General features: G+C 37.7%; 1 protein-coding gene across 5 annotated transcripts in view; it reads right to left on the bottom strand.

Annotated features, from left to right (window-relative positions):
• Window positions 1-14,197, bottom strand: part of plce1 (phospholipase C, epsilon 1) — a 98,170-nt gene that overhangs the window by 6,554 nt on the left and 77,419 nt on the right. For 3 of the 5 annotated variants that reach the window (XM_036217100.1, XM_036217098.1, XM_036217101.1), the window contains 14 exons: window positions 13,691-13,807; window positions 13,171-13,329; window positions 12,777-12,912; window positions 11,614-11,655; window positions 9,558-9,676; window positions 9,336-9,453; window positions 5,988-6,125; window positions 5,613-5,903; window positions 3,482-3,645; window positions 1,832-2,093; window positions 1,643-1,761; window positions 1,260-1,388; window positions 981-1,178; window positions 719-898 (listed from right to left, as the gene is read on the bottom strand). In XM_036217100.1, coding sequence (XP_036072993.1) covers window positions 719-898; window positions 981-1,178; window positions 1,260-1,388; window positions 1,643-1,761; window positions 1,832-2,093; window positions 3,482-3,645; window positions 5,613-5,903; window positions 5,988-6,125; window positions 9,336-9,453; window positions 9,558-9,676; window positions 11,614-11,655; window positions 12,777-12,912; window positions 13,171-13,329; window positions 13,691-13,807 — 2,172 coding nt within the window. The remainder of the gene's footprint in view (window positions 1-718; window positions 899-980; window positions 1,179-1,259; window positions 1,389-1,642; window positions 1,762-1,831; window positions 2,094-3,481; window positions 3,646-5,612; window positions 5,904-5,987; window positions 6,126-9,335; window positions 9,454-9,557; window positions 9,677-11,613; window positions 11,656-12,776; window positions 12,913-13,170; window positions 13,330-13,690; window positions 13,808-14,197) is intronic. The other 2 variants (XM_036217099.1, XM_024284681.2) reach the window with 1 other exon arrangement.

Here is a 14,197-nt window from a genome sequence, read left to right as displayed (position 1 = left end):
TATATGTCTATGTATATTATATATAAATATATATATGTATATTATATATACATACATATGTATAAACATGTATAATATATATATGTGTGTGTATATTATATATCAATGTATATTTTATATATATATATATATATATATGTGTGTGTGTGTATATATATATAAATTCTAACAATGCGGAAACCGATCAATTTTTTATTTTGGAATATAAACAGATATAGCAAAGGTGAGACACGCCTCCACCTGTGAGCAGATTCCAGCTGACAGAACACCTGAAATCCATCTGGATCAATCTTCTCCAAAAAAAAAGTTTTCTTTTTATTTTTCAGAAACAGGAACAACCGAATTCCAGGAAAATGTCAAACGGGACAGGATTCTAATTTTTTTGGCTGCCTGGTAGCTAAAGCCACATAAGAAAAAGTCTGGATTTTATCCTATTTTTATTCAAAAACATGTGAATTAGTTTTTTTTACAACAATTGTTCTTGTTGTTTCTTGAAATGACACCTAAAACTTAGCTATTTTTGGGGTTTCCACAGCAAAATGAATCCCTTTTTTCCAGACTGAATTTTCTGTCTATTATGTGTGAATACAACATGATAAAATAAAGATAGTGTCACATAGGTGAAGTTTTGCTGATTAAAAGGATACAAAATAAGCAAGCAGGTAGTCTTTAAAATGTAAAATATAGAAGGACCAAAGTTTCAGGCCGCGTGACGTACCTGCTGGATGATGTCCTGAGCTGTGCTGTACCGTGGGGCTTTGATCACAGTGTGAGGTTGCTCTGGTGAAACTTCATGGACTTGGACCAAGAACATATCCTCCTCTCCTCCTCCTCCGTCCTTTGATGCTAACGTTGTCTCCTCCTCTGTCTCCAGCTCCGCATTTTTCTCAGTCAAGCTCTGTAAAAAGATGAAAGTGAAATTTGGCATGTCCACCACTAGAGGGAGCCAGAGTCAAGATGACGGCTTGAACTGTCAGCACCTCATCTTTAGTTTTGAGGCAGATCCTCCCCACGTAGCCCTCCTCCATGTCCCAGCGGCTGACCAGCCGGACCACCTCCTCCTCGGGCGCCAAGAATCGATACTGAGCGCAGCGCTTCACCTCGCTGCGCTCCTTCAGCAGAGGAACCTTCTCCTCACACAGGACGTGCGCTGATGGGTTTCCTGCTGATGCCACAACCTGCAGACGCACAAATCAGGACTTTAAAGCAAAATTGTGAAGAAATAAACCCTTAAAGTAAATCAATTCTGATGTACTGACCATGTCTAGCAGCTGTTTAGCTGTAGTCTGCTCTGTGACGCAGAAAACCGTGAAAGGCTCCGGACCCGGAGCTCCATGAACGCTGACCTTGTGCTGCTGAGACAAATGTTTCTCCTCAGAGCTGAAGAGCTGCGTAAAAAGCAGAAGGCAGCAGGTATTAGAGCGCCCTGACATGCCATTTCTGCATCGGCAGCGTTGTCAGACTGCAGAAGGCTGCACTGCTGCTGCTGCTGCTGACGGCGCCAGCAGCGCTTCTTTGAACGTTCATGGATCAGTCGGTCCCGGTTTGAAATTTTAATGAGTGCGTGTCATTAAGGAGGCTTTGAAGATTTACAAGTGCACTTAACAGGACAAGAAGCCCTGTTTGAACTCCTAAGTCTTACCAAAGATGAGGGAGTGGCGCCCCCTATGGGGCCTTCCTCGGTTCTGCGGCTGTAGATGAAAAGGCTGGACACTTCTAGAGGCTCGTTGTGTTGCGTTCTCAGCTGAACGTGTCTGTAACCTGGAACAAACAAGAACTTCACTATATATCAGCCCAAAACCTTTGAGTCCTAAAAAGTCCTGAATCCCACCTGGTTTGAGGGCGGTCAGCGGCAGAGTCCTCTGAGCCGTGGTCTGGGAGCTGTTGTTCTCCACCACGGCGAACCGCAGGAAGCACAGCTCCTCGAAATGCACGGCGAAGTGGAACTGCTCGCTCCACATGGGGTTGAGCGTGTTGCGGTGGATGGGTTTGGTGCGGAAGTGGTGGCTGTCGACGGGCATGCCCAGAACGTCCACCTCGATGCAGGGGCTGCCCGAGCTGTTGCCCGGACACACGTTCTGACCGGAAACAACCTGCAGGAAAAAGAACTTTTGGATTCTTCCAGAAACAAAAAAGGTTCATTTATTAACTATCAAGTTTTTTATTTTTTTTTTTATTAGAGACCCACTCCATGAAAATTGTTCTTTTTTTGGTGCTTTTAACAAGTTCTTGTGGCATTTTTCTGATGACAATGATAACAAGAAATTAAGCCCAAAATTGCATTTCTGAGTTTTTTTTATTCAAACTGTTGTGAATCCAAAAAATGCAGTTTGAAAAATTGCTCATTTGTAACATATAACATAGTCTGGATACAAGCTCCCCGCTAGCAGCAGGGTGGGGGAAAGGGGGTGGGGTTGCTCCACTCCGGGGGTCCCGCCAAAAATTCAGAGGTGAATTACTAATGAACTCCTGCCATTTTACTAGGGCTGGGTATCAATAATAATTTCCAGAATCAATTTGAATCAATTCACCAGAGACTGAATCGATTTGATTCTGATTTTATTTTTTCTTCTCCAGGAGGACGTGTCAGTTTGGCCACTAGGTGGCGATCATGCTATAGCAATACCTTTTTTCAAGAAGAAGAAGCAAAGACTGAGCTAAAAACTTTGTTTTAGACCTCAAATTGTTACAATAAAAATACTTCCTTAAAAGAGTTTGTAAAATTCATTCCTGTCAGTTTATAAAGATGTTCATTTAGTCAGCAATGTATGTTTAGGTCAACCGAGCGTTAGCATTAGCCGTCCTATGGGATATTCCAGTAAACGTTAGCATCAAGCTAGCAGACTTTAACTCTATGTGCTAAATAGATCTAAATTTTTATGAATCAATTATTGAACTATTAAGTTTTGATCGATTACGATTGATTAATCAATTTTATCAATCCAGAACAGGAATAAGAATAAGAACAGGAAGTGGGGGTTGAATTTGAAACTATTATGTCTTTTATATTAATTTTTAACATCTTAATTTAGCACTAGTCCTTTCTGATCAGCATCCCATCGAACTACAAGAGCTGTCAGGACATTGTTTCCCACAATGCATTGTTTTGTAGTCCTAAAGGCGGCTTGCAGTCAGCGCAGTGCACTTGCCTGGTTGTACCCACCCCTTTCTGGCGGTATTTTATGATGATTGTCATGAGACGTTAGAGCAAAAACTACCCAACATGCACCCCAATCCAGACTATTATAACTATTATAATTTTACTTTGTATTATTTTGACGTTATGTATTTTTATTAAATAAAAAAAACCAAACAAATTTCATTTAATTTTACGTTTTCAAACCGGGTCACAGAGATGGAAGTACCGCTGAAAGCAGCTGTCATTCACACACAGCTCCTGCAGTAGAGCTGAACCTCACCGTACTGAGAGAATCTGAAAGATTTGATGCACGAATGGCGTTCGTGCGAACACTACACTCACGGTGATGGAGTAGTTGGCCGGACTCATGTTCTCCGTGTCTCTTTCCATCGGACAGAACTGCTGGTAGAGCGGACAGGTCCGGTCCCAAAGCACGGCCGGCTTCAGGACGTATCCACAGCCGCCGTTGAGCTCGAACAGAGCTGTGTTCAGCTGCATGGACAGGTCTGAGGAAACGCAGAAGGGGAGAAGCGTCATGAGGGAACCCTGCGAGGCTGCATTCTGATGTCAGAGGAAGAAAGATGATTTAGGGAGGAGGGGAGAGGGAGACGTGAGGAAGAGAGTGTTGGGGAGATAAACCAAAGCAGAGGAGATTTAGGAGTTCCAGGGCTTTTCATGAACTTTGACTCTTACAGGAGAAAAGAAAAAGACGATTCATCAAATCCAGACAGAAGAGAGTTTCCAAAAAGAGGGATGGCTTTCACAGAGTGAGCTCAGGATAAACAGTTTGATAATAAAGTGATTTCATTTCTTTCTTTTAACTCCCTTAACTCCTTTCAGGGTACCAATGAGATTGAAGAGCCCTCAAAACGGTTTCCTGTTTTTCAAAATAAAAGAACACTTGCTTTTCTGTTTCGTATTGGACATACAATCAATAAAACTGTCAATTAGCAATAAGTTAATTTATTTGGTAAATTTTAGCTTAAAAAACAACTTTTTACAAAACTATTATACTCATTATAGTTTAGGTTTATTTTTGACTCATTTTATGTTTCATAATGTTCGGTGTGGGGGGGGGGGGGGGTCTGGAGGGTTGAAGGGATTCTGGGTGATTTATAATTTCATTTTTTAATGCTTAGTAAGTATTCACACTATAGTGTTTCTCCTGTTCCTTTCTGTACATTTTTGACAAACTCAATCACACTTTTAGCGATTTTAGCAATTTTAGTATTAAAACAATCAGAACATTACTGCTTGAACTTTTGTTATTCATAAACTTCAAAGTTTTTGAAATATTGAGAAAAATATGCCCCAAATGAAATGAATGAAAAACTCTTCACATTTGAGAATTTTAGGTGGCAACAAGCCTTTAATATATTCATGGGTTATGTTTTAATCTTTTATTTTGATTTTCAAAAAATTTGGAAGTTAGCCTACCTAATATTTTAGCTAAGTTGTTATCTACTTTTAGGCTAATTTAGAATTTAGCTTCTATTCCAGCAACAGGCCAACTTTTCTGACTAATTTTACGCTATTTAAGTAACAAGCTAGCTTTTTAATTTAGAATCTACTGAGTTTTGTGGGGCTAATTTAGAGTTTCGCCTCAATTTTAGTAACAGACTAACTTTTTTTTTAACTAATTTATTTTACTGATGAATTTTAAGCAGTTTTGGAGATTAGCTAATATTTAAGCAATGCATTTTTATCTCTAATCTGGCATCTACTACGGTTTTCTGGGTTAATTTTGAGTTTAGCTAACATTTTAGCAAAATGCTAAAGTTTTTGGACAATTTGTTAGGTTTTTTTATAGGCTAATATAGAGTTTAGCTTCTATTTTAGCAACAGGCTAACACTTTGACTAATTTAGTTTACTGAGGATTTTTAGGTTATTTTGGAGTTTAGCTAATATTTTAGCAACGAGCTAGCCTCTTTTGGCGAATTTAGCATTTACTGAGGTTTTTTAGGGCTAATTTGGAGTTTAGCTCATAGTTAAGCAACACACTAATTATTTTTGCAAAAATGGCATGAATTAGGGATTATTAGGGAATTTTACTACAAATTTGTCATAAATTTAGATCAACTTTAGCGCTCTTTTCTAGTGCTTTAACGAAATTTATAGCAAATGTAACATTTTGCAAATAGCTTTTGCATTTTCAGCAAACCTCTTCAGTACTTAAATTAAATTCCATCACCATTTCTTTCAAACAGCTTCAGCATCTTCAACGACTACTTTCAGCAAAAAGAATTCACACTAGCATTATCGCAGGTAATTAACTTTTTTAGTTGTTTTAAGCATTTAAAACACTTTCCATCACTGATGCATTAAAATTCTTTTTATAAATAAAGTTTTATTCAAAATCAAAGTAAGATGGCTCAGTTTCTTATATCTTCTTTCCTTACTTAAAAAAAATCCTTTAAATTCCTATATTTATTAAAACCTAACAGTATCTGCATCCTCGCAGGCGGCGCTCACCGTCAGTCTGATAGTTCAGCGCCACCAGCTGGATTCCGTGCAGCCAGAACTGCAGAGGGTTGGGGTTGGTGGAGTCGATCCGGGTGGCGGCCGGGTACGTTCGGAGCAGCTGGCAGACGGTGTGCTGGATGAGCTTCTGGGAGTAGCGCCGGCACAGGCGCTTGGCAGCGTTCTCGTTGACGGACGATATGTGGTAGCACTTGGGGGTCCGGATGATGGCGCTGAGCGACGTGGGGGGGTTGAGGACCGGAGACGTCTGCTGCTCCTCCCAGCTGAGCCGCTCAGAGGCACCTGCAGAGCAGCAGAATGTTCATTCATTTTTACCTCAAATATCTGAAACTTTCAGTCGTTTTAGTTCTCTGGCGGTTCTCCTACCTTTCCCGGGAGTGCGGCTCTGGGTCGTGACCTCTCCGGCTGCGCTGCTGCGGGAAGGAGCGGCACTAAATATGGACTTCCTGCTCTTTCCTCGGTCCTTCGCTCTGCCGGAGCCGGCCGGAGACAGGGTGGACAGGCCTGAGTTCCCACACATGACAAGCATTTCAGCAGAAGAGCAGCTACCAGTAAACAGACCGATGACACAGTGAGACGGATCAGCTCAGGGTCACTTCAAATCGCTTCAACAAATATGACAAAGTTCTGACTATTTTTCTTCAGATGAATTTCACTGTCAATTTAATTGACTTAATTGTTTTCCATTGACAAATTTCATGTATAAATTATTTCATATCAGTTTTAAAACTACGAGAGAAGAACAAAATGTTTTATAAATAAGCTATTTTACATAAAAAGACCAAAAATTAAAGTTTTTGGTTGTATTAGTTATGATTTTCTCATCATTTTTATGTAAAAAGAATGCCTGATATTTTTAAGACATTTTATAAGTTATGAAAGACCTTTGCACTTAATTTACCACAAAGTATTAGGGCTGGCAATTTATTACTTATTTCTTGTAGATTTATTACTTTTTTCTCAAAATTTACAACTTTTTTTCCTCTTAAATTTATGAATTCTTCTCATAAATTATGACTTTTTTTACCGTTAATTTACAACGTTTTTCCTCATGAATTTATGACTTGTTACTCGTAAATTTACAACTTTTTTCCTAGTGAATATACAACTTTTTTTCCTTGTAAATTTATTATTTTTTTTTTCTTAAAATGTATAACTTTTTTCTTGTAAATGTATTACTCATTTCTCGTAAATTTCCGACTTTTTTCCTCATAAATGTATTACTTTTTCCTCGCAAATTTACGATTTTTTTTTTCTGTTGATTTTTGACTTTTTTTCTCATATATTTGACTTTATTTCTCGTAAATTTACGGAATGTAAAGTAATACATTTACAACTTTAAAACACGTACATTTACGAGAAAAAGTAATAAATTAAGTCTTTGACTTTCAAAGTAATAAATATACAACTTTATTCTACTTTATTCTCTTAATTCAACAGTCATGACTTTTTTCTCGTACATTTACAATTTTTTTTTCTTTGTAAATATACGAGATCTAAAATAATAAATTTAGGAATTAAAAAAAAATGTAGATTTATGAGAAAAAAGTCATGAATTCAACCTATGACTTTTTAAATCATAAATATACGACTTTATCCTCATAATTTAACACATACGACCTTTTTGCTGGTAATCTCACGACTTTAGTTCCTCCTAAATTTACAAGAAAAAAAATCATAAATTTAGATTATTTTTTTTAAAGTCATAAATTATACAACTTTATTCTTGTAATTTAAAAGTTAACATTTTTCTCGTAGATTTACAAGATTTAAAGTCTTCATTTTTTTATATTTTATTTTAAACTAGCTCTAATGCTCCGTTATGCTTATTAAATGATCATTAAGATTAATTATATCTTTGTTTTTTGTGTCAAGCATCCTTCTTTCCGTCTACATTAGTGCAGCTCTCCTGCTTCCTCGTTCTCAGATATTAGTCCCTGGAAACTGTAAACAAATAAAACGGCAGTGGAAAGACGGGCGGGTTTAGAAGGGCAGATGTCACTTAAGGGAAAAGAAGAGGCAAAAACACACGAGGGTTCCTGGAGAAAGGGACGAGTGGATAAAGAGGAAAAAGACCATCTTTGATTGATGAAACAGACACGACCCACTACAAGTGTTTTGGGTTGATGAATCGAGAGCATTTCAAGTAGGACTCTTAGTCCATGAGTGGCTAAAAGTGGAGTGTGACATTAAGGGAAGACCATAGATTCAATTTAAAGACTTTTTCTTACAGCGCCCTGAGAGCCACGGCACTGTTTTAGGAAAATGACATGACAATCGAGTTACCATATGACTCCCAGGAGGACAAGAGTCACATGTCCTCTATGGGATGGAAAATAATGGCAAGTGCAATCCACTGAAACGGAGAGGAACGGATTTTTAAATAGAACATGGGATTATAGACAGGAAAAAGTGACGATCCTAACGTCATTTCAAAGACCCACTCTGATGAAAAATGGGGTTTTAAAATGTTCTGGAGGCCTTTGTCTAATGTATGTTTAAAACAAATTCATTATAGTTACACTTCTGAGTGCTGATTTGTTCAACTTGTTGTGAATCAGGAGAAGACGAAAACTGTAGGTGTGATGTAGATGTTACAATGGGCGGAGCCAGAAGCCCCATTCTGATGCATGTAGTCATCTTTCTCATATTTTTGTTGCACCGCTTACGTTAGTTTGGGGTTATGAGGTAGCGGTAAACCAGGGGTTCCCAAACCACGGCCTACGGGCCGGATCCGGCCCTCTTCCCCATTTTGCCCGGCCCCTAAACACTATCAGAGATGCATCTTTTTTTTGTTTTTTCCAGTCTGGCCATGCGATCCAGACCCACATAGTGAGACTTTTTATTCCACTCTTCTGCAGTTTGTGCTCCTATCCGGTTATGTGTACCTTTCTCTAAAACTTTTAATGTTTGAGTTTAGGCGCATTCTGCAATTTTTATACTTTTTTTGTTCGTCTACAAACTGAAGAAAAGAAAGAAGAAAACCCCAAAAGTTTGGGGGCTCCTGGTGTAAACAAAGGGATGATGGGATATCAGAGGAGGCTCAACTTAACAGCAAATGTCAACTAGAAAAGCTGCATTACTTGCAATAATATTAATGTGAATGCTTTTTGTTAAAAGTAGTCGCTGAAGATGCTGAAGCTTTTTGCTGAAAACTATTTTCAAAATGTTAAATTTGCTAAAAGACTGGAAATTTCATTAAAGAACTATGAAAGAGTTTACCTAAATTTATGACAAATTTGTAGTAAAATTGCTTTAAACCCCTAATATATGCCAATTTTGCAAAAATATTTAGAGTGTTGCTTAAATATTAGCTAAACTCCAAATTAGCCCCAAAAAAGCTAGCTTGTTGCTTAAATACTAGCTGAGCTCCAAAATAGCCTAAAATTCCTCAGTAAAATAGTCAGAAATGTTAGCCTATGAAAAATGTTGTAAAAGTTAGCCTATAAGTAGATAACAAATTAGCAAAATTGTAGCATGTTGTTAACATTTTAGCTGAACTCCAAATTAGCGAAAAAAAGCTAGCACGTCTAATTACTAGCTAAACTCCATAATTCCTCAGTTAACTAAATTTGTAAAAAAAAAAGTTAGCCTGTTGCTAAAATACGAGCTAAACTCTAAATTAGAATAAAAAAACAAATTAGCTAAAAATGTTAACATGTTGCTAAAATATCAGCTAAATTCCACATTTTTTTTCGGATAAACATTCCTTACCAGGAAACTTCACAGCTTGACAGTAGATCACCAGGTCAGAAAGCTCCTGGGCGATCTGTCTGCTCTCCTTCTTGTTCTGTGGAAGGTAAAACTCCTGACCGAGCTCCATGTCGAACACCTACAGACGAGGGAGGACACATACCAACGAGGAAATAACTTAAACCTTTATCACTTCAAACAAAATCCAAATAATAGAAGATGTGCTCCAGCTCCGGTTCTGACCTTCCCTTTGCTTTGCACGGCGCTGTCGGGTTTCTTCATCCTCTTCGGGATGTCGTCAGCGGGAAGCTCCTCTTTGTCCACAGAGTTCTTCGCATCTAGTTTGTCATCCAGGATGTTATCTGCTCAACAGAAACCCAACAGACGACTTCAGAGATGAAACTTCAGTTATTAAAAAAAATAAAGAATGCTTGAGTTATCTTCTGAATACAAACATATTTATTTTATAATTGAGTGTTTTTGACAAGAAACTGGAGTAGATTTATCACCTAACCATAAACTGGATGTTAATTTAATTAACTAAGAAACAAGATCTTCACCTTTAAAGGAAATCAATACACCTAAAGCTTTCATTTCTTAGGCTTCGACTCACATCACTCTGAATCAATCATCTTTATGCTCTCTGGCTGCAAAATCAAACATTTCGGGGGAAAAACCTGAAACCCAAACTTATGCATTTTCTTAACTAGTTTGTCGTTTCGTTCTAGATTTTGTTTCAAAGATAGAAGATAGATTTGATACATTTTATGTTTTATTTGTTTGTTCTTAGTTTTAGCTTTAATTACTTGGACATTTACTTTGTTTCTTCTAAAAAAAATCTTTGAATATATGATAAAATGAAACTAAAACTGTGTTTTAATGTTTTTAACATGTCATTGTGGCGTTTATCCGATAATGGAGAACATATATTTGAACAAATTTAGCCTAAAATTGCATTTCTGAGCTTGCACAGGTTAACATTTTAAAAAATTACAGTAAACTAGAAAGGTTGCATTACCTGCGATAATGCGATTTTGTTGAAAGTAGTCGCTGAAGAAGCTGAAGCTTTTTGCAAGAAATGGCGACCCAATTAATTTTAATTGTAGAAGGGATTTGCTGAAAATGCAAAAACTATTTACAAAATGTTAAATTTGCTAAAAGACTGGAAATTTTATTAAAGAACTATAAAAGAGCGCTCAAGTTTACCTAAATTTCTGAAAAAAATTGTTGCTTTACAATCCCCAATACATGTCAATTTTGCACAAATATTTAGTGATTTCTTTAAATATGAGCTAAAATCCAAATTTAGCCCAAAAACCTCAGTAGATGTAAAATTGGCCAAAAAGCTAGCTTGTTACTTAAATACTAGCAAAATTTCTCAGTAATCTAAACTTGTCAAAAACATTAGCCTGTTGCTAAAATATTAGCTAAGCTCTAAATTAGCATCAAAAAACATCAGTAGATGCTGAATTAGCCCAGAAAAGCTAGCACATTGCTTAAATACCAGCTAAAATCCCAAACTACCTAAAATTCCTCAGTAAACTAACTTAGTTAAAAACATTAGCATCCTGTTGCTAAAATAGAAGCTAAACGCTACATTAGCATATAAAAAGTATTATAGTGAGTATTCCACCTGTACTACCTTGTATTTTGAAGCCATTTAGAAAGATTAAAAACATGAACTTCCAAAGGAAGCTTCAGGCTTTAAACGTGTTTTTTGAATCTTCCCTGAGCGGTAAGTGTGTCACAAGTGTGGGGATTTAGGAGAGGGCAGCACTGGGAGCGGGACGGGGTAGTTTCCCCTGGTTTGTTGTTTGGTGGTGGGGGGCAAAGCGGGGGCCTGAGAAACCAGATGGCTTTGTTTTGTTTCCCTGATGAGCCTGCCCGGCCGCTGGCGAGGTCACAGACAAATACAGAATGGAGGGAAGGGGGACGGGACGCGTTTGTGGGAGAAACTGGAGAAAACGGTCTGTAATGCTGACTCCATGTTTTCCTCTTTGTCACATTAAGCTGTACAGTTCTGATGGAGACAGAATTAGATTTGAAGCGGGAAAAATAAAGATAATCCGAGAAGTTTGGGAGGATTTCTGCTACAATGAACGATAGCAACAGAACTGTTTTAGCACAAGATGCTAAAAACGACTGCAACCTTTAGTAAAGTAAACTTCAGATAGTGGGTTTGGCAACCGTTGCTTTTCAATTTTATCAAACAAACATCCTAAAAATCTCTGTTTTTTTAAATAACGGCAGCAAAACAGCAGAGAAATGAGAGGAAGCGCCGGAGTTCAGAGGCGTTTACCTTCAAGGCCGTATGCGACAGTAGAAGCTGTGAGGACATCGGCTAAGAGGGAAGCAGGCGAGAAAAAGAGGGATAGAAAAGAAAGAAAGAAGAAGGAAGTGTCAGCATAAAAGAGGAGGAACGGAACAAAGGGGTAAACAGAAACCAACTTCATAGAATCATAAGAGAGTAAATCAAAGATAATCAAATCAATCAGTTTCTCTTCCTGTCTTTGCCTTTTTATGTCCATGTGATATAAGCAAAAACACGTCCAATCACAAGCTTGTATTTTGCACATGTGACCAGGAAAGAGTAAGATGTAGTGGAAAGTATAAAAGTTCAGTTTATTTTTTTTCTCCTAAAAATAGATTTTTTCTCTAAATATATACATATATTTGGTCAAAAGTCTCAAAACGTCAGGTTTTAATGTTTGTTTTGTCAGACATTTTGTTTTTGTTGCTTAAAATAAAAAGTGTCAGCAAGAAAAACTTAAGAGTTTCTCAGTTAAAAAGCTTTTTCATGAATAGTTCTCAACATAATAACATATTTATACCATGGTCCGGGTGAATACTCCATTCTGATCGGCGGCTGTGTGTGGATAAAAAGTGATAATGCACACTTAAAAAAGAAGTTCCGGTCACACAGCCCAAATGTTCTGTATCACCGCGCAGGCTTTTTAAAAGAAACTTTTTCTTCTTCTTCTGGACAAAAATAAGCAGAAAGAGATTAACTTTCTCTATGAACTAATGCTTTATTTAACCTATCAGCATATTTTTTGCTTTCACACATATCAATTAGTCGACTTTTTGTGAAAAAGTGATCTAAACCAAAAAAAAAATAACAAGAATAAAGTACTAAAAATCGATTGAATATTAATTTATTTCGTAAGTGATCATGTGAGATAATGCTCTTGGAAGTGCGCATTATCAGATATTTTGTAATAGACGGCTCAGGCTTAAACAGTGTTCGTTATCTCCTGATAATGCGCACGCTGTCGGGCATTATCGCTTACATTTAGATTATATCTCTGGACTGTATCGTGTCGCTACAAAGTTAGTTGAATCTTTTATGTATCGATTTGTGGACCGTGAATTGAGATCACGTGAAAGGGAAAAAAACAGTCCAATAAAAATGAGCAGTCCAGAAAAAGTCTGTAACAGGTTGAGTTTTGTCATAATTCCTACCATCTGATAGAGACTCGTAGTCATAGTCATATTCATCTTCCTCCTCCTCCTCGTCCTCATTATTGTGGGTGTTGGGAGAAGAAACTCCCGGTGATCCGTTGCTGGCCTGCGCCTGCATGTGAGCCAGCTGGTGAGCCTGAAAGGGTTCAAATAATGTCAAACATTTCTGACGTTGACTGCAAATAAACAGAAAAGGATGTATATTGTTTGGCTAGGTGAAAACAGCGGCTGCATTTGCATCTATTATTTATGTTTGACAGCACTTTGATAATCCACAGTGCTAAATATTCAATGCACTCAAGCGTCGAGATGTTCCCTTGCAGAATAGCTTCGAAGAAATATGAATAATGCAGATGAGCGCACGAGGACAGGAAGTCTTCCTTCTTTCTCCGACCTTCTGCTTGAGGATGTCCACCGGTGCTTGATGAGCCTTGAGCTTTTTGTTCTTGAGCAGGATTTTTCCGCGCAGCTGCAGCGGGGACGGCAGGTGAGGATCATCGCTGAAGTCGCTCTCGAAAAGGAAGCGCGTCACAAGTCGCTCCCCGAACACATTCTACGACAAAACCAAAGAAAATCAGCAAAATCCAAACAAATGATAAGAACAAAGAACACGGGCATAATAATGAAAAGGCTTTCATCACTTCAAAACATTTCTAAACAAGAGCGGTGATGTAAGCCGTAACTTAAAAGACTTCTCTCTATCTAGATTCTACGAAAGTCTTTGGGGAGTAGGACAAACTAAAGTGTCTTTAGATGAAAGCAAAATGATATTTCATGATGACGTGTGGCCTTGAACATACAGGAGAACATGAAGCTTTAAACCCAAGAACAAATGAAGAAACATGTACTCCAAACCTCTAGGTGGCGCTGTGGACGACGAGTTTACAAACAGGAAGTTGTGAAATCTTTGGTACCTTAAAGATTTCAGCCATCTTTCGTTGTTGTGGAAGAGAGCAGTGGTTCTCGATGGACAAGATGACCGGCATGTCGGAGTTGACGAAAGCAGAACGGTTGACCGCCTCCACCACATCCTGACGGATCAAAGAGGGAAAGAAAAACACACAAAAACTTTCAGTTTTGTTATCCAAAGCAGCAATCCCCCAACCGTTCTCAGACCACGAACCGCTTTGATGTCAGACAACATTTTTACAGACTGGGCGATAGGCTTAAGTGAGTGTTTAATTTTTTCTTTTTTTTTTGTTTTTTTTTGTTTTAAGCTTTCAGTTTCCCTTAACCTCTGTAAATATCTGCTTAAAATTCAATTTGTATAGTAGATTTTATGTAGCAACAAAATAGATTTTCCCTTAACCAATAACTGAAACAGATACATTTAATAACATTTTTCTAAATATAACCTTAAATTTGAATCCACCGTTCATAAAACTTTATTAGTAGCATCCTCATAACATTAGACCAGGGGT

Source organism: Oryzias melastigma, linkage group LG19 (genome assembly GCF_002922805.2).
Source record: "Oryzias melastigma strain HK-1 linkage group LG19, ASM292280v2, whole genome shotgun sequence".
Lineage (NCBI taxonomy): Eukaryota > Metazoa > Chordata > Actinopteri > Beloniformes > Adrianichthyidae > Oryzias > Oryzias melastigma.
Note: the sequence above shows the minus strand (reverse complement) of the source record. Positions and strands in the feature narration are given on the sequence as shown.